This window comes from Oncorhynchus mykiss, chromosome 3, assembly GCF_057628025.1.
Source record: "Oncorhynchus mykiss isolate SJ-2025 chromosome 3, ASM5762802v1, whole genome shotgun sequence".
NCBI classification, from domain to species: domain Eukaryota; kingdom Metazoa; phylum Chordata; class Actinopteri; order Salmoniformes; family Salmonidae; genus Oncorhynchus; species Oncorhynchus mykiss.
The window spans coordinates 68,302,459-68,327,593 of NC_143024.1; the positions used below are offsets into that span (position 1 = coordinate 68,302,459).

The window sequence follows — 25,135 nt, forward strand, 5'->3', positions numbered from 1 at the left end:
CACATTGATCTGGTACTCCACGTATATAGCTCCACATTGATCTGGTACTGGTACCCCCCGTATATAGCTCCACATTGATCTGGTACTGGTACTCCCCGTATATAGCTCCACATTGATCTGGTACTGGTACTCCCCGTATATAGCTCCACATTGATCTGGTACCCCCCGTATATAGCTCCACATTGATCTGGTACTGGTACTCCCTGTATATAGCTCCACATTGATCTGGTACTGGTACCCCCCGTATATAGCTCCACATTGATCTGGTACTGGTACCCCCCGTATATAGCTCCACATTGATCTGGTACTGGTACCCCCCGTATATAGCTCCACATTGATCTGGTACTGGTACCCCCCGTATATAGCTCCACATTGATCTGGTACTGGTACCCCCCGTATATAGCTCCACATTGATCTGGTACTGGTACTCCCCGTATATAGCTCCACATTGATCTGGTACTGGTACCCCCCGTATATAGCTCCACATTGATCTGGTACTGGTACCCCCCGTATATAGCTCCACATTGATCTGGTACTGGTACCCCCCGTATATAGCTCCACATTGATCTGGTACTGGTACCCCCTGTATATAGCTCCACATTGATCTGGTACTGGTACCCCCCGTATATAGCTCCACATTGATCTGGTACTGGTACCCCCCGTATATAGCTCCACATTGATCTGGTACTGGTACCCCCCGTATATAGCTCCATTCTTGGGTGTTTTAATATTTGTATTATTATTTTGTATTATCTGCATCGTTGGGAAGGGCTCGTAAACAAGCATTTCACGGGAAAGTCTACACCCGTTGTATTCGGCACGTGACAAATACAAATTGATTAGATTTGGTTCTGGCTGCTCTGTTATGGTGTGGGGTGCATTTCCTGGCATGGTTTATGTCCACTCAACCCCTTATTTATTTTTATTTCACCTTTATTTGGCCAGGTAGGCTAGTTGAGAAGTTCTCATTTACAACTGAGACCTGGTCAAGATTAAGCACAGCAGTTCGAAACATACAACAACACAAAGTTACACATGGAATAAACAGAGAGGGCAAGGTAAACGGCAGGAAATACACAGCCATTCTGAGTGATCACCTTCAACCTATGATTAATCATCTCTATCCTGATGGGAGTGGATGACAATGTCCCCATCCACAGGGCACACATGGTCACTGAATGGTTTGATGAGAATGAAAACGATGTAAACCATATGCCATGGCCATCTCAGTCACAAGACCTCAACCCAATTGAACACTTATGGGAGATTCTGGAGTGGCAGTTGAGATAGCGTTTCCCACCACCATCAACAAAACACCAAATTATGGAATAGTTACGCATTCCTCCTGACATTGAAGCCGTTCTGGCTGCTCGTGGTGGCCCAACGACCTATTAAGACACTTTGCTGGTGTTTCCATTATTTTGGCTGTTACCTGTATAACTAATTCAGAATTCTTTCATTTATATGATTTCCTGTAATGTAAATCATGTCATGCCCAGGCGTCTCTCACCTGACATCATGTGCAAACTCCTGGACTGAATGTTGTCCTCAGCAGGGTCATAGTCAAACACAGAGCCGGGATTGGTGCGCCACACGCGTAGATCTGAGGGTGAACAGACAGAGAGGCTTTAATGGTCTGCTGGGGTTTCCAATACCTGCCATTTTCTTCTTGTCCATGTACGTATTCTGACCCATTCTGCGTTAAAAGGTACATTGTATATCTAGGCCTGGATTCAATCCGATACTTAAATATCAAAAGTAAATGTAATTGCTCAAATATCCCTGTGTACAAAAGTAAAGATATAAATTATTCAAAATTCCTTATATTAAGCAAACCAGACAGCCACGTCTTAGTTTCGTTTTTGGATAGCCAGGGGCATACTCCAACCCTCAGACATCATTTACAAAATAAGTATTTGTGTTTAGTGAGTCCGCCAGATCAAAGGCATTAGGGTTGACCAGGGATTTTCTCTTGATAAGTGTGTGAATTGGACAGTTTTCCTGTCCTGCTAAGCATTCAAAATGTAACGAGTACTTTTGGGTGTCAGGAAAATGTATGGAGTAAAAAAAGTACATTTATTTTATTTAGGTATGTAGTGGAATAAAATTAAGTTGTCAAAAATAGATACCCCAAAAAACTACTTAAGTAGTATTTGTACTTTCCACCACTGGCTGTAGCACGGTTTCAGATTGATTCACAGCACTACAGTGGGTGTGTGTGTGTTTTATTGGGTACCAGTGACAGTCTCCTGTTCGTGCTCCACGACACGTCTCTTCTCCATCTCGACCACGCGTCTCTGGATGCCACGGTAGTTGATGTCGCTGAACTCCTGGGTGTTCTTCTTCACGCGGTCCATGACAGGGTCAGAGGTAGTGGGAGTGAAGCTGCCCTTAGTCCTTTCAAAGTCCTGGTGGTATCTCACCTGGTGGACACAGCACTGGGATGGTTTCACATCGGTAGGGAAGGAGTAATCAACTTGGTATGGCATGTGTTATTTCATTTTAATAAAGGACTAAGTGGAAAGCCTAGTTCAATTTAAGTGGTATGGTTTAACATTGGTACGAATTATGAAAGTGATACATTTTTGTCTGGCATCAGTTATTACATATAAATGACTTTACAAGCTTAATAACATTATAAGAACCAGAGACTAACTCCAGAAATGTTGCGTTGAGTCTCCTTGACCCGTCTCATCTCAGGTGTGTCCAACACAAAGGCAGCCTTGCCCTGGACCTGCTTACGGAAGCTGTCAGAGTACAACACCTGTGGGATGGCAGAGAGGACAGCAGAGGAACAACGTGAGCACCAGAGTTAACAGATAGGCCCACTCTGAGAAGGGCTTATTATTGGGACCTCCCGACAGATGATATTAGCAGGGAGATTCAAACATTCAGAGTGGGTGTGGATTAAGAGGGTGTGTCCCAATTCATAAGGGGGTTAGGAGTGTGTTTTCCAATCCTTAATGGGGGTGATGGGAGTGTGAGAAAGTCAGGGGAACAGGAGGAAGTTGACTAGTTTCAACAACAAGGGAGAGGGTTAGCGATGATAATACAGACAACACATCACAGCTGGTGGGTGGTATTAAAAGAGATGAGGAGAGTAGAGGCTGACTACTGTAGATCTGATTAATAAGGTTAACTAAAGAAGGAGGAGTTAGAGAGGGTTAACGTGGGTTCTAAAGGGGCACACAGGTCATGGAGGATGGCTGGTGTACCGAGCTAATTTGTTCTTGGTTCCGTTTCGCTCTCTCCATCTCTGGAGTGAACACTTGGGGTGTTCCTTTAGCAGAACTGTCCTTATACAACACCTACAGAACAGAAACACAATGCCCCCCAGGGGACCGTAAGACACACCGCAACAACACAGACAGCAATCACACAACCCAACACACACACACTAAAACATCTGCAGCCTCCACAGCATGGCAAGGATGTTAGTTGCCACACTAAAACAGGAGATATAATAACACAAAACTAACACTGCTGTGGAGAGGAGATAAAAACTTTGTGGGAAAAAAGGTTATGGAAAGGGAAAAATGGAAAAGCAAAAACATTCAGAACATGAGGGAGCCACATCGTAGAGGGTGTTTTTGGCTGAGGTTGGAATTAAGGGAGAGTCAACTGTGATTTACTGATGTTGGAAGGTGGATGGATGGATAGATAGGAGGGAGAAGGACGGATGTGTTATATTTTTAGATTTTGATTTTTGATTGTTGATGACAGGGGCTGTAGCTCAGGGAGCTCCAGCCTGAACCGTTGGGCATCGCTGATGCAGGAAGATAAAAGGAGTATATGAGGGTTGATGATGAGGGGTCAGGGGTCAGCAGATAAAGAAGACGGTTTAAGGAGGTGAGGGATGGTCAGGTGAGGGAGGGTCATGCTCAAATGTCAACTAAACCCAGTGAGAAACACAGAAACACGTGTTGGTGGGTTCAATGGTTTCCTCTAGTACCGAGCTGATGTTCTTCTGCATCTCACGGACCCTCTTCACCTCTGGTAGGTCTGAGACGGCTGTGCCCTGCCCCAACGAGTCCTTGTACTTTATCTACACATCAGATCAGCAGCACGGGTCCCATGCAGAGTAGAGGAGATGTCATAATGGACATACACACAGAGAGCAACCGTAAGCCAGAGACAGACAGCAGCTACAAATGGCATTGAACTCATAATAGCACAAAGACAAGAGCAACTACAGAGGAATAAAGCTAGAATGAACACACACAACACAGCAACAACTTCAGCAACAGCATTTTGGGCCTCACCTCTTAGATGGAAACATGTAATCACAGAGAGTGGTTCCTCTACCAATATATTGTTCAGACATAGTTACATGTTACCAGAGAACTTGACATTGTAAAATCATCATCTACTTGCTTCATTTTGGGGGAAAATGTATGTTTAACTGGAACAAGCTACATTAGTATCATTACTACATGATATGTTTGATGAGATGGTGATAAAGGCTTGTTTAATAGGGTATCTTTCACAGATAACAGTTTTGAGGTGGGGTGAGATTGGAAAGGGTTGGACAGGGGAATTAAAGAGGGGTTTGAGTTGTACAGGGGCTTGAATAACAGGAGCAGGACAGACAGGAGTATATGGATGGTAGATGAAAGGTAGGTAGGTGGATCACACTATAATACTGTGTACCGTGCTAATGTGTTGCTGATTGCGTTTAACTCTCTCCATCTCTGGGGTGTCTGACAGAGCTGTCCCTCTTCCCAAATCCTCTTTGTACTGAATCTTTAAACAGTAACACCAGGACAACCAGTCAGAAAGAGGGTTGATTGCCCATTCAAATAATAACAAAGGATATTGTAAACTTATGATGGCCGCCATCAAACGCATGCAAAGGTTTGGGTTACAGTTAAACTACTGTTCTGAAATCTCACAGCACTTCACTTCAGAAACTGAGTAGAAATAAAATCAAAAGATTTTTAAAAAGTATGATGAAATTAATAGAAACAAAAAATGAAGAAAACTCTAAGAGCAATTTGTCTGGTAGGACAAAAACATTGAAAAACAAGAATTTAAGGGGATGATTCTATTTGGGCCTTTAGTTTGGAGGAAAAAGGATGTTACGTTATTTAGTATTCAGGAGGAAGCGCTAGGCTTCATCTTAGCACACAGAAGTCAACAGTCAGGAGAATAACCACTGATAGTTTAGGGGGCATTATTTGAGGTCAGTTAGGGGTCTTATGACAGAGAAGGTATGAGTTTTTTTGGGAGTTTGTTGGTTGGGAAATTAAGTGGGGCTAGATAGAAACTCTAATACCGAGCTGATGTTCTTCTGCATCTCACGAACCCTCTTCACCTCAGGTAGGTCTGAGACGGCTGTTCCCTGACCCAACGAGTCCTTGTACTTTATCTACCATAGGGGTTCCATGAGGAACACAGAGACAAAGCAAGACAGATATAAAGCACACACATACTGTACACACACAGCAGCAAAGACGAAGGCCTCACTGAAAACAGTGACAATGCAGCTGGCGTAAAGCACAAGAACGCTCACATGTAGGTAAAACAGTCATGATTGTTAACAGCAGTTAAGTTTACAGCATATACAGTTTATAACACTATACACAATGTAGCTGAATAGGAAACTTCTGAGCGAATGAAAGGTTGATATTTGGTTTAGTTTATTACAGATCTTAGATGTAATGAATTATTGTTTTGTTTGATGACTTCTGTTGAGTCTGCTGGGACAATGAACTCTGAGATTAGTATATACTCTGCAGAATGGTGTTGAAAAGGTGGACATTAAAAATGGTTGCCATTATGTAAAGATTAAACCATTATATGGTCTAGTTTTTAAAATTATGGGAACTGTGTTGGTGGTGGTGTGGGGGTCAGCATGGAGCCTATGGCATGGAAGTGTAGCCTGAGTGAAGATGGGTGGAGAGGAGAGGAGAAGAAAAGCAGGTTCACACTATAGTGTACCGTGCTAATGTTTGTCTGATTGCGTTTAACTCTGTCCATCTCTGGGGTGTCTGACAGAGCTGTTCCTCCTCCCAAATCCTCTTTGTACTGAATCTTTAAACAGTAACACAGGGACAACCAGTCAGAAAGAGGGTTGATTGCCCACTTAAATACAAACAAAGGATATTGTAAACTTATGATGGCCGCCATAAAATACATGCAAAGGTTTGGGTTACAGTTAAACTACTGTTCTGAAATCTCACAGCACTTCAGTAAAGAAACTGAGAAGAAAAAAGAAATGTTTGATGAAATTATTATAAATAAAAAATGGAGAAGAAAAATCTAAATGCAGTTTGTTTGTCTGGTGGGACATAGATTGAAAAACAAGAAAACTAAAAGGGGATGGTTCTATTTGGGCCTTTAGTTTGGAGGAAAAAGGAAGTTACGTTATTTAGTATTCAGGAGGAAGCGCTAGGCTTCATCTTGGCGCACAGAAGTCAAAGGTCAGGAGAATAACCATGGATAGTTTAGGGGGCATAATTTGAGGTCAGTTAGGGGTCATACGACAGAGAAGGTATGAGTTTTTTGGGAGTTTGTTGGTTGGGAAATTAAGTGGGGCTAGATAGAAACTCTAATACCGAGCTGATGTTCTTCTGCATCTCACGAACCCTCTTCACCTCAGGTAGGTCTGAGACGGCTGTTCCCTGACCCAACGAGTCCTTGTACTTTATCTACCATAGGGGTTCCATGAGGAACACAGAGACAAAGCAAGACAGATATAAAGCACACACATACTGTACACACACAGCAGCAAAGACGAAGGCCTCACTGAAAACAGTGACAATGCAGCTGGCGTAAAGCACAAGAACGCTCACATATAGGTAAAACAGTCATGATTGTTAACAGCAGTTAAGTTTACAGCATATACCATTTATAACACTATACACAATGTAGCTGAATAGAAAACTTCTGAGCGAATGATAGGTCGATATTTGGTTTAGTTTATTACAGATCTTAGATGTAATTAATTATTGTTTTGTTTGATGACTTCTGCTGAGTCTGCTGGGACAATGAACTCTGAGATTAGTATAAACTCTGCAGAACGGTGTTGAAAAGGTGGAAATTAAAAATGGTTGCCATTATGTAGAGATTAAACCATTATATGGCTATTTTTTTATTTTTTATCTGGGAACTGTGTTGGTGGTGGTGTGGGGGTCAGCATGGAGCCTATGGCATGGAAGTGTAGCCTGAGTGAAGATGGGTGGAGAGGAGAGGAGAAGAAAAGCAGGTTCACACTACAGTGTACCGTGCTAATGTTTGTCTGATTGCGTTTAACTCTGTCCATCTCTGGGGTGTCTGACAGAGCTGTTCCTCCTCCCAAATCCTCTTTGTACTGAATCTTTAAACAGTAACACAGGGACAACCAGTCAGAAAGAGGGTTGATTGCCCACTTAAATACAAACAAAGGATATTGTAAACTTATGATGGCCGCCATAAAATACATGCAAAGGTTTGGGTTACAGTTAAACTACTGTTCTGAAATCTCACAGCACTACAGTAAAGAAACTGAGAATTTATTTTTTTAAATTAAAAAGTATGATGAAATTATTTGAAACAAAAATTGGAGAAGAAAAATCTAAATGCAGTTTGTTTGTCTGGTGGGACACAGATTGAAAAACAAGAAAACTAAAAGGGGATGGTTCTATTTGGGCCTTTAGTTTGGAGGAAAAAGGATGTTACGTTATTTTGTATTCAGGAGGAAGCGCTTGGCTTCATCTTGGCACACAGGAGTCAAAGGTCAGGAGAATAACCACTGATAGTTTAGGGGGCATTATTTGAGGTCAGTTAGGGGTCATACGACAGAGAAGGTATGAGTTTTTTGGGAGTTTGTTGGTTGGGAAATTAAGTGGGGCTAGATAGAAACTCTAATACCGAGCTGATGTTCTTCTGCATCTCACGAACCCTCTTCACCTCAGGTAGGTCTGAGACGGCTGTTCCCTGACCCAACGAGTCCTTGTACTTTATCTACCATAGGGGTTCCATGAGGAACACAGAGACAAAGCAAGACAGATATAAAGCACACGCATACTGTACATACACACAGCAGCAAAGACAAAGGCCTCCCTGAAAACAGTGACAATGCAGCTGGCGTAAAGCACAAGAACGCTCACATGTAGCAGCAGTAACAGCAGTAACAGCAGTTAAGTTTACAGCATACACCGTTTATAACACTATAAACAATGTTCAGTTGAAGTCGGAAGTTTACATACACGAAAGCCAAATACATTTAAAATCAGTTTTTCACAATTCCTGACATTTACTCCCAGTAAAAATTCCCTGTCTTACGTCAGTTAGTATCACCACTTTATTTTAAGAATGTGAAATGTCAGAATAATAGTAGAGATAATGATTGATTTCAGCTTTTATTTCTTTCATCACATTCCCAGTGGGTCAGAAGTTGACATAAACTCAAATATTATTTGGTAGCATTGCCTTTAAAATGTTTAACTTGGGTCAAACGTTTCAGGTAGCCTTCCACAAGCTTCCCACAATAAGTTGGGTGAATTTTGGCCCAATCCTCCTGACAAAGCTGGTGTAACAAAGTCAGGTTTGTAGGCTTCCTTGCTTGCACATGCTTTTTCAGTTCTGTCCACACATTCTCTATGTGATTGAGGTAAGGGCTTTGCAATGGCCACTCAAATACCTGACTTTGTTGTCCTTAAGCCATTTTGCCACAACTTTGGAAGTATGCTTGGGGTCATTGTCCATTTGGAAGACCCATTTGCGACTAAGCTTTAACTTCCTGACTGATGTCTTGAGATGTTGCTTCAATATATCCATATACTTTTCCTCCCTCATGCCATCTATTTTGTGAAGTGCATCAGTCCCCCCTGCAGCAAAGCACCCCCACAACATGTTGCTATCACCCCTGTGCTTCACAGTTGGGATGGTGTTCTTCGGCTTGCAAGCATCCCCCTTTTTCTTCCAAACATAACGAAGGTCATTATGGCCAAACAGTTCTATTTTTGTTTCAGCAGACCAGAGGACATTTCTCCAAAAAGTACGATATTTGTTCCCATGTGCAGTTGCAAACCGTAGTCTGGCTTTTTTATGGCGGTTTTGGAGCAGTGGCTTCTTCCTTGCTGAGCGGCCTTTCAGGTTATGTCGATATAGGACTCGTTTTCCTGTGGATATAGATACTTTTGTACCTGTTTCCTCCATCATCTTCACAAGGTCCTTTGCTGTTGTTCTGGGATTGATTTGCACTTTTGGCACCAAAGTACATTAATCTCTAGGAGACAGAACGTGTCCCCTTCCTGAGCGCTATGACGGCTGCATGGTCGCATGGTCTTTATACTTGCATACTCTTGTTTGTACAGATGAACATGGTACCTTCAGGCACTTGGAAATTGCTCCCAAGGATGAACCAGACTTGTGGAGGTCTACACATTTTTTTTCTGAGGTCTTGGCTGATTTCTTTAGATTTTCCCATGATGTCAAGCAAAGAGGCACTGAGTTTGAAGGTAGGCCTTGAAATACATCCACAGGTACACCTCCAATTGACTCAAATGATGTCAATTAGCCTATCAGAACCTTCTAAAGCCATGACATCATTTTCTGGAATTTTCCAAGCTGTTTGAAGGCACAGTCAACTTCGTGTACGTAAACTTCTGACCCACTGGAATTGTGATACAGTGAATTCTAAGTGAAATAATCTGTCTGTAAACAATTGTTGGAAAAATAACTTGTGTCATGCACAAAGTAGATGTCCTAACTGACTTGCCAAAACTATAGTTTGTTAACAAGAAATTTGTGGAGTGGTTGAGAAACAAGTTTTAATGACTCCAACCTAAGTGTATGTAAACGTTCGACTTCAACTGTAGCTGAATAGGAAACTTCTGAGCGAATGAAAGGTTGATATTTGGTTTAGTTTATTACAGATCTTAGATGTAATGAATTATTGTTTTGTTTGATGACTTCTGCTGAGTCTGCTGGGACAATGAACTCTGAGATTAGTATAAACTCTGCAGAATGGTGTTGAAAAGGTGGAAATTAAAAATGGTTGCCATTATGTAAAGATTAAACCATTATATGGTCTAGTTTTTAAAATTATGGGAACTGTGTTGGTGGTGGTGTGGGGGTCAGCATGGAGCCTATGGCATGGAAGTGTAGCCTGAGTGAAGATGGGTGGAGAGGAGAGGAGAAGAAAAGCAGGTTCACACTATAGTGTACCGTGCTAATGTTTGTCTGATTGCGTTTAACTCTGTCCATCTCTGGGGTGTCTGACAGAGCTGTTCCTCCTCCCAAATCCTCTTTGTACTGAATCTTTAAACAGTAAGAGGAGGCAAAAAGTAGTGAGCGACGATTAGCCTGACACAAAACATTTCTAGATGGCACATGACTGAAGCATTACACCGGTTGGCTAACAGTAAAATAATTACCATATAATGGCACTTCAGCATTGCACAAACCAGAGGTTTAACATCTAAAAATTGTATTAACCTAAAGGTTAAAGCTGCTAATTATAGGAAAAATACAGCAACCCTGGGCACAGACGTCAATTCAACATCTATTCCATGTTGGTTCAACGTCATTTCGTTGAAATGAAGTGGAAACAACATTGATTCAACCAATGAGAAGTTTGTCTAGAATTAATCTCGCACTATCTATCATAGTTAATATCTATATTATCTACATCAAAAAGGGCTGCATATCAGGGAATGTTAACTTTCAGTTCAAAAGAGAGTCAAAAAATAAGCAAAAAAATAAAAATATCAAGAAAGGGGAGGTATTAAAAAAAAAGTTAAAATATGTTATTAGAAAAGGTCAAACATATTTTTAAAAGATACTCATGTAGCAGTAGGTATACCGAGCTGAAATTCTTTGTATTCTCTTTAACACGTAGCATTTCAGGGGTGTCCTTTATTGATGACACTTTGCCCTTAACGTTTTTAAGGTGGTCTGTCTGGTACTGAAGCTACAGGGAAAAGAGCACAAGTGCAGTTAAAATGTCTCGCAATAATAACAACAAAAAAATCAAGAAAAGATAGAAAAAGAAAACAAAAAGAGAAAAAAGCAACAACCATGATAAAACAATGGCGCTCTAATGAATGTGTGAAACATTACAAACGCACTGCCTTTTTTTTACTGCCGATAGTAAAATGCATAAACCGCATGGTCTACTCTACACTGGGAAAAAAATATCTCTTTACTTTTGTTTATGGAATATGCCATTCTCTAATTATATAGATTCAACTATGTAATTAGCTGCTGTTCTTCCCAAAAACAATAAAAAGCCTTGAGCCTGGCTTTTCTGAATCGACAATTACATAATAAACATAATGTACAGTATGCTGCTGGTTTTCATTAGTTCAGACAGCGCAACACAACAGATGTTCATAAAGAAACAATGAACATATACTGTAAATGTATATAAAGTATTGTAGGTAATACTTTGAAGACAAGACACCGAAGACACACAGAGAGCCACCATGCTGCCACTGACTGGCATGGGTGATGATGAACCTGAGATCTGGAACCTGGGCATTTGGTTCCAAACGGAGGATTCTAAAACAGAAGGTTCTAAAATGGTTCTACTTACAGTGCTGAAGTTTTTCTGGTTCTCACGGACTCTCATCATCTCAGGGGTGTCCAGGACGGGCACATAGTGAGACATGGTATTCTTAGCCTCCTCCCTGTACTTTTTCTGTTGGACACAATACACACACACACACACACACATATGAGATCCAAGATGGCGTAGCAGTCAGACGTCTTGTCGTGTCGTGTCCCTTGTATATATCTTTTTTTTTTTTACATATTTTTCTTCGCATATCTTTTAAAACATTTTTCTAAACCTCAACATCTAAATACTCTCCTGTAACCCGCCTCACCCGATGTAGCGCGGATCTGCTTTTTTTTCTAAAGTATTTATATTTACTTCGGATCCGGAACCCCTCAACTGAAGCTAGCCAGCTAACTACCAGCAAACCATTGCTAGCGGTCATCAGCTAACCGGTCATCAGCTAACTGGTCATCAGCTAACCTTTAGCTCGGAAATCTCTCGCCAGTTCGAACAACGCGACTCTAACCAGAGCATAACGGACCTATTATTTTTATCCCCGGATTCCCACCGGATTCCCACCGCAAACGGAACATTTTCAGCTGGATCTTCACAACTAGCTAACTAGCTAACCGCAACCCCGGATGATTACTCCTGGCTAGCGTTTCCATCCACTTAGCTTGAAGCTAGCCCGGCCAGAGCTCCTGTGCTACCACCGAAGCATACTCCTGGGCTACAATATCCGGACCCACGACCGGTCTATCAATGTCACCGCATGAAGAGGCATAAACAGACTCACCCCATCGCGACGTATACCACCCACCACTGCGACCTGTATGCTCTAGTCAGCTGGCCCTCACTACATATTCGTCGCCTGACCCACTGGCTCCAGGTCATCTACAAGTCCAATGCTAGGTAAAGCTCCGCCTTATCTCAGTTCACTGGTCACGATGGCAACACCCACCCGTAGCACGCGCTCCAGCAGGTGTATCTCACTGATCATCCCTAAAGCCAACACCTCATTTGGCCGCCTTTCATTCCAGTTCTCTGCTGCCTGTGACTGGAACGAATTGCAAAAATCGCTGAAGTTGGAGACTTTTATCCCCCTCACCAACTTTAAACATCTGCTATCTGAGCAGCTAACCGATCGCTGCAGCTGTACATAGTCCATCGGTAAATAGCCCACCCATTTTTACCTACCCCATCCCCATACTGTTTTTATTTATTTACTTTTCTGCTCTTTTGCACACCAATATCTCTACCTGTACATGACCATCTGATCATTTATCACTCCAGTGTTAATCTGCAAAATTGTAATTATTCGCATACCTCCTCATGCCTTTTGCACACAATGTATATAGACTCTCCTTTTTTCTACTGTGTTATTGACTTGTTAATTGTTTACTCCATGTGTAACTCTGTGTTGTCTGTTCACACTGCTATGCTTTATCTTGGCCAGGTCGCAGTTTCAAATGAGAACTTGTTCTCAACTAGCCTACCTGGTTAAATAAAGGTGAAAAAAAAAAAAAAAAAAAAAAAAACACACACAGAGAGAGAGAGAAGTCACACAACACCTTGGTCAACTCTGACGTCAATATATTCAATGCATATCAATCTGTATCCCTCATATCAATGCAAAGGTAATCTACATAGTTTGTGGAGAGTTTTTTAACATGGTTTGTGGACACTCCATAGTCAATCGGACCGTTACTCTTACCTGGCTGACCATGTTCCTGATATTCTGTGCGTGGAGGATGTCAGGGGTGTCGATAACACTAGTGTAGCTAGCCCTGTCCGCCTCAGCAGTCTGCTTGTACTTTTGCTGAGGAGGGGCACAAGATGCGGCTCAGAAACACACTCTTTGTTAAATAACAACTACATGCACTGATGAAGAGTGGTCTTTCAGTATTCTTGGTAAAGTACACAATTACTGTATTGAAAGAAATTAACATTGGGATATGGTTATGATTATAATATGCATTTGTTACATGTAAAATAGCTATACAGAAACTCAAGTATAACTAAGACAGTTGGACAATATGAAATATCTTCTAGGTTCCAAAAAAGTCCTTCTCTGATAGTAATCTAAAAAATATTGCAATAATGTACAATGCTGAAAATAATGCGTAGTGCACATATTACAAAAAACAATGAATGGACTTAATGCACATATCACACAAAAAGGATGGCTTGGTCCAAGTACCCTGCCCCACTGACCTGGCTGAGGATGTCTGTAGCATTCCTAGCCCTCATGAAGTCTGGCGTGTCTGTAGCCAAAGCCGACATTCCTTTGCCCTTTATCTCTGTCTCCAATGTCTTCTTGTACTCTTTCTGCAAACAGCCACATTACACACAGTCAAGTCACACAATTCTTTAGTAGAGTATTCAAATATAGCTGTTGGATATTATATTAGGAAGGAAAGGGATCTCATTTGTTTAGGGACTGCAAAACCAAAAATGGCAAAAGTTAAAACAGGTTAGCACAAACAAACCAACAAGAACATGGGATAAATCAAGCTACGAGGGAGGGAGACAAGAAGGGTCCACTCAGAGCTGAAAGACAGAAGAAGGTTTAGTGTGAATCTCAGTGAGGTAGTGTAGGTCATTTCAGACACCATATTATCTGGTTAACCTGGGGAACTACTAGCCTGGTCCCAGATCTGTTTGTACTGTCTTGCAAACTCCTATGGTCAATGTCACCAATGTAGTGGGCACGACAGAACAAACAGATCTGGGACTAGGTTGGGGGAATGACACTACTAGCTCGACAACTGCGTTGCAAACACATTAATGATGTCATCCTGCGTCAAGAAAAAAAAACAATCAGCTGCCTGGTTAGTTAGGTGATGAAACAGGAAGAGGAGGAGGAGACGGAAGCAGAGGACGGGGAAGGGGAGAGCGAAATGGGAGAAGAAGACTGTTCCATCTGTAGCAGTCCTACCTGACTCAGGATAGCAGTGGCATTTCTTGCTCTCAAAAGCTCCGGAGTTTCCTCAAAAACAGTTAGCCCTTTACCCTTCACCCCCTCCTCTAGATCCCTCCTGTACTCTTTCTACAGGGCGGAAGGAAGAACAGAGAGACTGCAGAGAGACAGGCAGGGCAACACAGGCAGGGCAACACAGACAGGATACGGTACAGTACCTGCTCACCTGGCAAGTAATACCGCTCCCCCATAGATCTCAAAGTCACCAAGTCTCCCCTTCAAATTATGACAAACCAGTTGTGGTTTTGGTTGACATGTACCGACAAATATTGACTTGCCAAGTCGGACATTATCATTTATTTTTATACAATACGTATTTTGACCAATAGACATTAAATTGGTCATTGGAAAGACATTGGTGAGTTTGGTAAGCAGCCTGATAAAACGAAAATGGAATTTTATCAGATAGAACAATAAGACAAAAAATACCCACAGGACATTTGGTACAAGACAGTTTGTTCATGAGGCATTTTGCCAAAAGCACTCATGTTTGCATTTCATTAGGGCATCATGCAGAACAAACACAGGAAACAGGGTTATTTAAAAAGCCAAACCAGACAGAAAAACCAGACAAATTAAGACAGTTGTTTTGAAGGAATGGGTGGGAACTACAAAGGTCACAATGTCAACATAGATGACAGTTCATACATAACACTAATAGTGCAGACATGGCAATAAAACAAAGTCTTTAACTAAAACAGTCACGCAACACTACTATGGTACTATGAAAAGGGAAGGGTGTATTACGTGTAATCGTAATAGAGTGTATTATCGTTGGGTGGTGGACCATGCAAGTTAACCACAACTAACCGGGGTGTGACAATTTCTTGAGGAGAAAAAGTCACACACGTGGGATTAAAAGAAGGAGGGTTGTGGTGGTTATGGTGGTCTTAGTATGATTATCAGAGGTGGGTGAAGAGGAGGAGGAGGGGTACAAAATGGAGTCGACGTCTGTTCGTTACCTCGCTGGCTATTTTGGTGGCGTGTCTGACATGTAACATGGCAGGGGTGACCTCCAAGCCTGAGAGGTTCTTTCCCTTTATGGACTCCTCATATTCCTTATGATAGTCTTTCTATTCGCCGCAAAGATAAGACAAGGGACAGATACAGCTGAGATACATGCAAGCCTCATCACAATGCAAGCCTCACCTCAGTCTTACTGCTCTTCCTGAGAACAACTCAGTGGTGTACTGCTCTACGTATGACGACAGTATGCCTCTGGTGTGTGTAATGTTTTTTTGTACAGATATTAAAATATTTGAAACCTTTATATTTATACATGTATAATCCTGATATTTTATGTATGGATCCAGGTTTTCAGCAGTCACTGGTTTAAAGTATCTACGCAGTCTGGTACGTTTCCTGTTTTGTGTCAGTCAGTCTGTGCACTAGCAGGGAGACATGATTACCAGACAGACATCCAGTACCGTGCCTTAACCGTGGATCATCAGAGGAATATTTCACTTTCTGTACTTACACAACATCGTGTGTCAGTGTCACACAAGACTGCCATAAGCCATAGTCCCAGCGCTCCACTTTCACATCAAATTACACGTTGGAAAAATCACATTTCATAGACATTGTAGATAGACTTTTGAAAAACAGACAAGTCTACAGAGTTTCCAAATAAAACAGAAGATCCAATACAATGATAGACAAAAACAACAGATCATTCCATGCATGTTCTCTTTGGAGCATCAGCGAAACTCCAGACTGCAAAGTAGAGGTGTTGTTGTATGAAACAATTAGATATTGGGTGGAAACTATATAATGAGTATTTACCGCGCTCTGCATGTGCTGGGCCTCCTTAGCCGTCACATAGGTGGGGGTCTCGAAGTCCAGCATGGCCTTTCCTCTAGCCTTCTCATACTTCTCCTTGTACTTCACCTGTGGATGGACACACAGGAGTCAGACAAATATATTCACAATGTCTCAATTCATTTATTGAATAAAGTTGACTTACTTTATTCAATAAATATGACTAAATAGGCCATTTAATATTATCCTTGAGGCCTAAACGATACCAACTGCTGTTGTTATAACATCATGACAGTTTAACAAGGTGTTTTCAGAGCACAAACTGACAGGGTTTGTGGCAGGTCTGTTTCAATATAGTGAACTCTGGTCCAGATATCGTGTCCATCGAAGACTTCTAGAGGGAACAATTACTCCACTTAAAATGGGAGCATGGGAACCGATTTATAATGACCGCAATATAAACCTCTCAGGTTTAATGATGGAGTGACGAGTGGGAGATTTTATGGATCAATTAAAAAAGGAGTTACATAATAGCACACAGGCCAACCAACGCTTCCAGTAAAACTGTTTTTACAAGTCCACCAAGCCCTGACAAGTCAACAATACAAACATTAACTGTGTTTCATTGTGTTCCACTGTTTAATGATTTTACATGTTGGAGAAGAAGCCTGGGAGAATTTAGATTCACAAGTCACAGGATGAAGCATTTCACTGTAAGGTCTACTACACCTGTTGTATTCAGCATTTCACTGTAAGGTCTACTACACCTGTTCTATTCAGCATTTCACTGTAAGGTCTACTACACCTGTTGTATTCAGCATTTCACTGTAAGGTCTACTACACCTGTTGTATTCAGCATTTCACTGTAAGGTCTACTACACCTGTTGTATTCGGCATTTCACTGTAAGGTCTACTACACCTGTTGTATTCAGCATTTCACTGTAAGGTCTACTACACCTGTTGTATTCGGCATTTCACTGTAAGGTCTACTACACCTGTTGTATTCAGCATTTCACTGTAAGGTCTACTACACCTGTTGTATTCAGCATTTCACTGTAAGGTCTACTACACCTGTTGTATTCGGCATTTCACTGTAAGGTCTACTACACCTGTTGTATTCGGCATTTCACTGTAAGGTCTACTACACCTGTTGTATTCGGCATTTCACTGTAAGGTCTACTACACCTGTTGTATTCGGCATTTCACTGTAAGGTCTACTACACCTGTTGTATTCGGCGGGTGCGACAAATAAAATTAGATTTTTAAATGGAATATTGGAAAGATGATTTTCAAACTGAAAGTTGCATCTCAAACATAGAAAGTTAAAACCCGGTGATGTCAGTAGGACAGGTCCATCGGTCGTCCCAGTCATCGGCCACTTACGTGACTCTGTAGTTCTGAAGCCTCCTTGTGATGAAGCTGTTCTGGTGAGTCAGCGATCATGAGGTAGTGACCCTTACTGTCCTCATGTTTCTTCTTGTACTGGTACTAAGAGGGAATCAATGCCCAGTAAAGCAGCTCAGTACAACAACGTGGGGAAAAATAGCCACTGCCGTTAGCTCCCTCAATGCCGCCAATTATATAAATATATATTATATATTATTTTAAACAAGAATGTTTTATAAAAAAGTTAAGGAATGTGAATAAAAAGGGATGAAAAGAATGCAATGAAGAACAATTAGAAAAGAGAAGGTAAGGTAAGTTCTAGAAGACTAAGTTATGATATACTAAGTATTGTTTTTAATAAAAAATGTTTTAAAATTATCCAGCACATGATAACATGCTAGAGACCGTGTGAAAAAGAAAACACTAAGACTATAGATGGATGAAAAAAGAGATGGAGAATGTTATAGCGGGTGCTAGTACAGGAAGTTTGGAGGTCAAAGGTGAGAAGGGTCAGGGTCACTACCAGATGATGTCCTTGAGGATTATGGGTAAAAGAGTATGATGCAAAAATTCTGATACTACAGATCTGTGTTTTACTATATCTCATACAGTATATACACAGCAGGACCAAACTGGTTGAAATGACGCCATTACAACCACATTCCAACTACTTCTGGTTGTAAACAGATCGTAATTAAGTTATTTCAACCAGATTTGCCTGCTGAGAGAGAGCTAGGGAAAGCCTAATTATATGGAATGACTTTCTTGGAGGGTTGTTGTGGTGAGGTGTTTGGTTGTTGAGAAGGCGGTGGTTATGCAGAAGGGATGATGGTGATGATGACACTACCGGGTAGGAAGACGGTGGTATTGGGAGTACAAAGGGTTATGTGCAGATTGTCTTACGTCACTGGACAGCTTGCTGGTGCTCAGGTTGTGCTGCATGGACAGAGACTCTGCCATGTCTGTTACAGGTTTGTGCAGCTTCTTCAGGTCACCCTTGTACTTCACCTGTGAGATGAGAAGACGGACAGAAGAACATCATCGTATTATAGAGAGCTATTATATGGATATATTATTAGAATATAGTGTAATTATTTATATATAGATTTATTATTATAGAGTTTTATATAGCATTTCTCATGAACTGCTTGGTCCTGGTCGCTTTGTATATCTTTGATAAAGACCTGTGAGTAAAGAGGTCTTAGCCCGTAAGCAAATGTATCATATTAAAAGAGTACTACACCTACTTGGGAGAGTGGAACACGTACCTCACTAGCCAGCTTGTGTGCATCCTTCTGAGTCTTGTAAACCACACTCTCCTTCATGTCATACTTTGGCCTGAGCCCCTTCTCCTTGTCAAACTTGGCCTTGTACTGCACCTGGAGGGATATCATATGGCAGTGTGTGTGTTAGTCTCAGTCTAATTGTGTCTGTGAGGCAGGTAAGCCCAGAAAAACACAGCGAGAGTCAGATTAATGAGGAGAAAAATACAGTATTCGGTCACATAATATAAAAAGGGCTCATGGCTTGTTCAATGATTTTAGAGGGATCCAAATTCAGAATTTCTACATCTAGGTAGCTCCTTACTGTGCTGTTTTAGTAGCCCTTGTTATACAGCATAGCCAATTGAAGTCAAAACCATAGGTTGCCTTCTAGGATTAATTTGATATAATGTATCTGGTGGGTATAACAAATGAATAAATAAGCATTCTTTCTTACTTTCAATGAGTCAACTAACCTCAGAAGGCAATTAAGACAACACTAAGAAGAAGCAACTGTACAAAAAGAACATTGACTTCATATACCGTTGGAACAGTATGTATGGTAGTCAGAAATAGAAAATGAGGGAGAAAGTGATGCTGGGATCCCATTGCTGAGAGTCTGAGATAGACTCCTATTCTGTAGAGGAACCAGCTGACAAAAAGTCAGGGAGAGCGAGAAAGAGGGAGAGAGTGTGTAAAACCAATACAAATGAGGGAAAAAAATCAGTCTAATTATAATCATGCTCCAAATGAAAAAGCAATGACAGAACTGCTGGCAACCCAATCAAATTGTCAACTCTGCCTCCTAGTGTTCAGTGTTGCCTATACTATAGAAGAGTTGTGAATAAGATACTTTAGACAGAAGCTTTGATACAGGATTTACAGTCTTCGTGGCACAGAGACAATTCTGTCGAACGATGCAGCAACAATAACCCTATGACATGCTATCACTGTAGGGGCCATTCCAGAGGAGGCAGAGACATTGACTAACCAGATGTCCCGGCTTTTCTGACATTGATCATTTAAGACGTTGATTCAACTGAGGGAGAAAAGGAAAAATAAAAAGGAAAAAAGCAATAGAAAACAATATTTTCTGTTGACTTTTAGGAAAATAGTTATTGCTTCACTATGCTGCCCTACCAAGCAAAAAGACAGTAACTGCTCATTTGGTCGAAAATTAGTTAATTCCATTTTTGCTACATTAAATACATGCTTAATCATGTGGACAAGTATCCTGCCTCTATTGTATTGTGTTTTGGAGAAAATGGGGGTCATGTTAGCAGTAACTGCATAAAGTTACTGTGAAACCAAGGTATATTAAAGCCATTTTTCTCATTTTTCTCCACGCTATGAGCAGCTACTGCCTTTTTGCTTGGTAGGGCAGAATGCATGTCTGTGTTTGCAAAAGCTTGCGATGGGAGAGGGAAAAGAAGATAGCTACAGGTATAAGGAAACAAAACACAAAACAAAAAAGACTGGAGGAAAAACTATAACAATCAAGAATATTGGCAGATATCATAGAATTATAACACAAATGAAAAAACGTAATCTTAAATTATGGAAGCAGAGGAGCCCCAACAGATGCTACCAGAAATCAACCAATCAGTGAGTCATTCAATAGGAGAAAGGAAGTCGCAAGACACAGACAGGAAGTTGCTGCCCATTTGACCCTGTCCCAGGGTTTGGTGTTGACCGTACCTGGCTGGTCAGCTTGGACACTGCAGTAGCCAGAGCGATGTCTGGACGGTGGGTCAGTGAGCCTCCATGGGCAGCCTCCTGGCGAGCTTTGTCACGGTAACCAATCTACCAGACACAATACACAAACCATCAGTGAGTAACATCTCAGCACAGACTGTGGTGATTTGACTTGATGCCTTGTGATTCTGTCATGCTGAGAGTGTAAACATGCAAATTCAACTCAGAAAGGTAAACAAATACAACATTTTGCCAAACAGGCTAACAGTCTTCACCACCGTGTAGGCTATTCACAGTGTACTAAACACTCACATTGCTGGTGAGCTTGGAGGCCTGGGTGGCCTTCATGATGTCTGGGCGCATAGCCACAGAGGTGTAGTTGAGCTTGGCCTTAGCGCCCTGCCTGTAGGCAAACTAGAGATGGAGAGAGGAAAGAGTGAATCCCCCACATTGAAAGACTGATATTAAAGGCATGACATAGAGAGTGAAAAACATAAAAAGCCACTTTGTGACAACTGCTGATGTAAAAATTAATACTTGATTAATAACGACCAATTATATCAAGCAAGCATGAACTGTTGAATGTCTTTAATATAGGAGATATAGTGATGTATTTTTCTAGAGGAGGATGGTTAGTGACTTACATTGCTCTGATTCTTGGCTACATCCATGGCGTGCTGCACATCGGGAGGCACACTCATGTTGTTGTACTTGGACTTGCCCTTCTCCTTCTCAAACTTCTTCTTGTACTGTTTCTGTGGACAAAATGGCAGAGACAAAAATGTCAAAGGTAACAAAAGGCTCAGGACTGTATAGTCTTGGGAAGTCTCATTCACTCTGTGTGAGAAATCTGGAAATGGAGGATCAAGCCTGTATACCAGCTCCAACTAAACAGCTGATATGGAGAGTAGGGACTGACCTCGCTGACTAGTTTGCCCATGTCCTTGGCGTGGATGGTATCGCGGGTCGTGGGCAGAGTGTTGAATTTGCTGGTCTGATGCTCCATCTTGCTGGCCAGTTTGTATTTGCTCTGAGGAAAGGAAGAAAACAAACAACTAGTGTCTGACAGGAATCTGACTGGGTCTCATACAAACGAAACTATCATAGTGTACAGTAGCTTCCTTCATTAAAACATGTGTTCTTGAAATATTTTGTAGCAAATTCCTTGTTCACCTATAAGATAAGGTCTATATTATGACATTTACGATCTATCTATGATAACTATACTGTAGGTTAGTAAAGACAGCCAATCACTGGCAGTAATAAACATTACATAGTAAGTATCTGTAGTTATCATGTGTTTGATGTTTTCTGCTTCTTACCTCAGATGCCAGAATGCGCACTGACTTGGCATGAAGGTTAGCAGGAGTGTCCAGAACAGTCTTATACTGGCCTTTTGCCTTCTCAAACTTCTCTCTGTATTTCACCTGTTGGACAGAACAAAGCACAACAATTAACACAGGTTCTTTTTTTCTTAAGATTAAAATGTAATGTGTCAGAATAGAATAGAATCGGATAGAACAGAATAGAATATCTTTCTTTTGATTGATGGGTGGCAGGTAAATGAACAACTACTCACATTGCTGAAATCAGCATTCTTCTTAGCCAGGATGGCTAACTTGTCGTCCACGATGGACATCACACAACCCTTCATCATCTCCTTGTCATACTTGTATTCAACCTGAGCACCGCCAGATACACAACAGGGGTTGACCAGAGGTGCCATGTCAAAGATACAAGGTGTCAGTATAGAAACCTGGGATGGTGTTATGTGTGTAAGTCATGTACGTCGCTATTGTCTAGATTTGTTCTTCATGGACTCTTAGACGATTAGCCCCATTGTGGGCTAAAATACATCCAAACAAACAAATAAATGTCTGTAGTGCATCACTCACATCACTCTGCTGGAAGTTGGCCTTGGCAGCGTGGACAAAGTCAGGTCTGTCGACAGTCCAGATCCACTTGTTTTTGGTGGCCTGGTACTTCTTCCTGTAGTCCAACTGGAAGGAGACAAATCAGACAGGAACAGAACAGTGAGTGAGTGAGTGAAGGGCCTGTCTCAAGCAACCATTCAAGTGGGGTAGAACACATCAGGTATTATGCCTGTCCTTAACAAGCCACATGATTTTATTTTAATTAATTAATTCATTTATTCATTCATTTATTCAGAAGTGGCTTTCAGAAGTAAATGGATACAAGGAAAAGAGGAGTACTAGCAGAGAGAGGCTCACATTGCTGATGTTCTTGTAGGCTTCCTTGGCAGCGCGGATTTCAAAGGATTCAGGGTCCATGTTGATCTGGGCCTTGCTCCTCTCATACATCTCCTTGTACTTCAGCTGAGTGACAAAGGAGATAAAAACACACTCACATACAGTACCAGGGCTATGACTGTATCTGCCTCCATCTTAGAGTGAGTTGTGAGAGGGAAGGAAGGTGGCCATTTTGAGAGTGTAGAGTACATACCACGCTGGTGATCTCCTTGACCTTCTTCATGTGTGTGCTGTGTGGAGTGTCATGGCCCAGGGTGTAGCCCTTAGCCTTGTTCTTGTTATACTCCATCTTGTAGACATTCTGGAAAAAGTGATGAGAAAATGGTGCAAGTCTAAATGATTCACATATAGTGTTATGTAGATAAATGCACAGCAGTAAGGAAAGGACACATTTATTTATATTCTTTTATTATTTGGATATTTATTTATTTGTATATCTTTATTTTTGTAATAACTATTTATTTTTATAAGAGAGAAACAGTGACAACAATTGCAACAAAAAGTATCTTTAATTCAATGTTGTGTGGCCAAGTGAACTCACGTCTAATATGGCTTTGCTGCGTTTGTGGCTCTCATGCTCAGGTGTCTCCAGGATGGAGGTGAACTTGTTCTTAGCGCGCTCATACTGCGCCCTGTACTTCCACTGTGGTGATGGGGGCAGAACACAAGAGTTAGACACTCACACAGGAGACATTACTGTCAGATAAGTATAAATGTATATATTATTAACAGTGTTTAAATTATCTATAGATTATCTATGTGCTTTGCATATTGATTTTCAGTAGGCTATATGAGATTATTTTACATGCCTTTATCCATTCTTGATCAAATGAAATGTATTTTCAAAGAAATGGTGATTCTGTGAAACAACTACAGCACATGTCAATGTAATGAATGAATGCAATAGGAAGACACCATGCAGAGGTTGGTACATGCTTAACGGAAACAGGTAACAAACTGAAATTATGTGGAAAGAGAGTTCCACAAATACACAGTTTGAGAACGAAAACAGAGACAAGGGATACGTGTTACCAATAGTCTGTTAGGGCACAGCCTGTCATTTTCTCATGGATGATTTTCTCCAGCTGACGTTTGATGTCCTGATCAGCTTGTCTGTTTCTACACTATGTCCTGATCAGCTTGTCTGTATCTACACTATGTCCTGATCAGCTTGTCTGTTTCTACACTATGTCCTGATCAGCTTATCTGTTTCTACACTATGTCCTGATCAGCTTGTCTGTATCTACACTATGTCCTGATCAGCTTGTCTGTTTCTACACTATGTCCTGATCAGCTTGTCTGTTTCTACACTATGTTCTGATCAGCTTGCCTGTTTCTACACTATGTCCTGATCAGCTTGTCTGTTTCTACACGATGTCCTGATCAGCTTGTCTGTATCTACACTATGTCCTGATCAGCTTATCTGTATCTACACTATGTCCTGATCAGCTTGTCTGTTTCTACACAATGTCCTGATCAGCTTGCCTGTTTCTACACTATGTCCTGATCAGCTTGTCTGTTTCTACACGATGTCCTGATCAGCTTGTCTGTATCTACACTATGTCCTGATCAGCTTATCTGTATCTACACGATGTCCTGATCAGCTTGTCTGTATCTACACTATGTCCTGATCAGCTTGTCTGTTTCTACACTATGTTCTGATCAGCTTGCCTGTTTCTACACTATGTCCTGATCAGCTTGTCTGTTTCTACACAATGTCCTGATCAGCTTGTCTGTATCTACACTATGTCCTGATCAGCTCGTCTGCATCTACACTATGTCCTGATCAGCTTGTCTGTATCTACACTATGTCCTGATCAGCTCGTCTGCATCTACACTATGTCCTGATCAGCTTGTCTGTTTCTACACTATGTTCTGATCAGCTCGTCTGCATCTACACTATGTCCTGATCAGCTTGTCTGTTTCTACACTATGTCCTGCTGATGATAAATCTGGTGTGGATACATATTGAACATGAGTAGTACGGTTAGAGATTAATAATGGTAGTATTTTTTTAATTGTCATTTGGATTTAGAATTTCAACTATGAAATGAAAATAAATCTATTGACTGTGTTCATAATTTGACATAAAACATATTTCTAGACAGTTCAGTTTGTACTTGTGATGTGGGTTATAGGCAGATGAATTATAACTTGGGATAAGCTAGGTAGCTCGGGTTCTGAGATCAGTGAGGATTCAGGAGTGTTTATGAAGCAGCGGTGTGAGGGGAATGTGGGGCAGACAGAGGTGAGGTATTCTAGTCACTGGCCAATGAGAGTTCAGCATGGGTTTCCACAG

General features: G+C 41.2%; 1 protein-coding gene across 4 annotated transcripts in view; it reads right to left on the reverse strand.

Annotated features, from left to right (window-relative positions):
• neb (nebulin) overlaps positions 1–25,135 on the reverse strand; it is an 85,838-nt gene that overhangs the window by 2,737 nt on the left and 57,966 nt on the right. For 3 of the 4 annotated variants that reach the window (XM_036974698.2, XM_036974701.2, XM_090229989.1), the window contains 32 exons: positions 23,378–23,479; positions 23,030–23,137; positions 22,798–22,902; positions 22,462–22,566; positions 22,146–22,247; positions 21,889–21,993; positions 21,486–21,596; positions 21,211–21,321; positions 20,879–20,980; positions 20,570–20,674; positions 18,878–18,988; positions 18,513–18,617; positions 17,607–17,711; positions 16,248–16,352; positions 15,428–15,538; positions 14,424–14,534; positions 13,700–13,813; positions 13,200–13,304; positions 11,522–11,626; positions 10,790–10,897; positions 10,153–10,245; positions 7,852–7,944; positions 7,226–7,318; positions 6,558–6,650; positions 5,941–6,033; positions 5,276–5,368; positions 4,651–4,743; positions 3,953–4,045; positions 3,216–3,308; positions 2,657–2,764; positions 2,237–2,423; positions 1,511–1,603 (listed from right to left, as the gene is read on the reverse strand). In XM_036974698.2, the coding sequence (XP_036830593.2) occupies positions 1,511–1,603; positions 2,237–2,423; positions 2,657–2,764; positions 3,216–3,308; positions 3,953–4,045; positions 4,651–4,743; positions 5,276–5,368; positions 5,941–6,033; positions 6,558–6,650; positions 7,226–7,318; positions 7,852–7,944; positions 10,153–10,245; positions 10,790–10,897; positions 11,522–11,626; positions 13,200–13,304; positions 13,700–13,813; positions 14,424–14,534; positions 15,428–15,538; positions 16,248–16,352; positions 17,607–17,711; positions 18,513–18,617; positions 18,878–18,988; positions 20,570–20,674; positions 20,879–20,980; positions 21,211–21,321; positions 21,486–21,596; positions 21,889–21,993; positions 22,146–22,247; positions 22,462–22,566; positions 22,798–22,902; positions 23,030–23,137; positions 23,378–23,479 (3,361 nt within the window). The remainder of the gene's footprint in view (positions 1–1,510; positions 1,604–2,236; positions 2,424–2,656; positions 2,765–3,215; positions 3,309–3,952; positions 4,046–4,650; positions 4,744–5,275; positions 5,369–5,940; positions 6,034–6,557; positions 6,651–7,225; positions 7,319–7,851; positions 7,945–10,152; positions 10,246–10,789; positions 10,898–11,521; positions 11,627–13,199; positions 13,305–13,699; positions 13,814–14,423; positions 14,535–15,427; positions 15,539–16,247; positions 16,353–17,606; positions 17,712–18,512; positions 18,618–18,877; positions 18,989–20,569; positions 20,675–20,878; positions 20,981–21,210; positions 21,322–21,485; positions 21,597–21,888; positions 21,994–22,145; positions 22,248–22,461; positions 22,567–22,797; positions 22,903–23,029; positions 23,138–23,377; positions 23,480–25,135) is intronic. The other variant, XM_090229990.1, reaches the window with a different exon arrangement.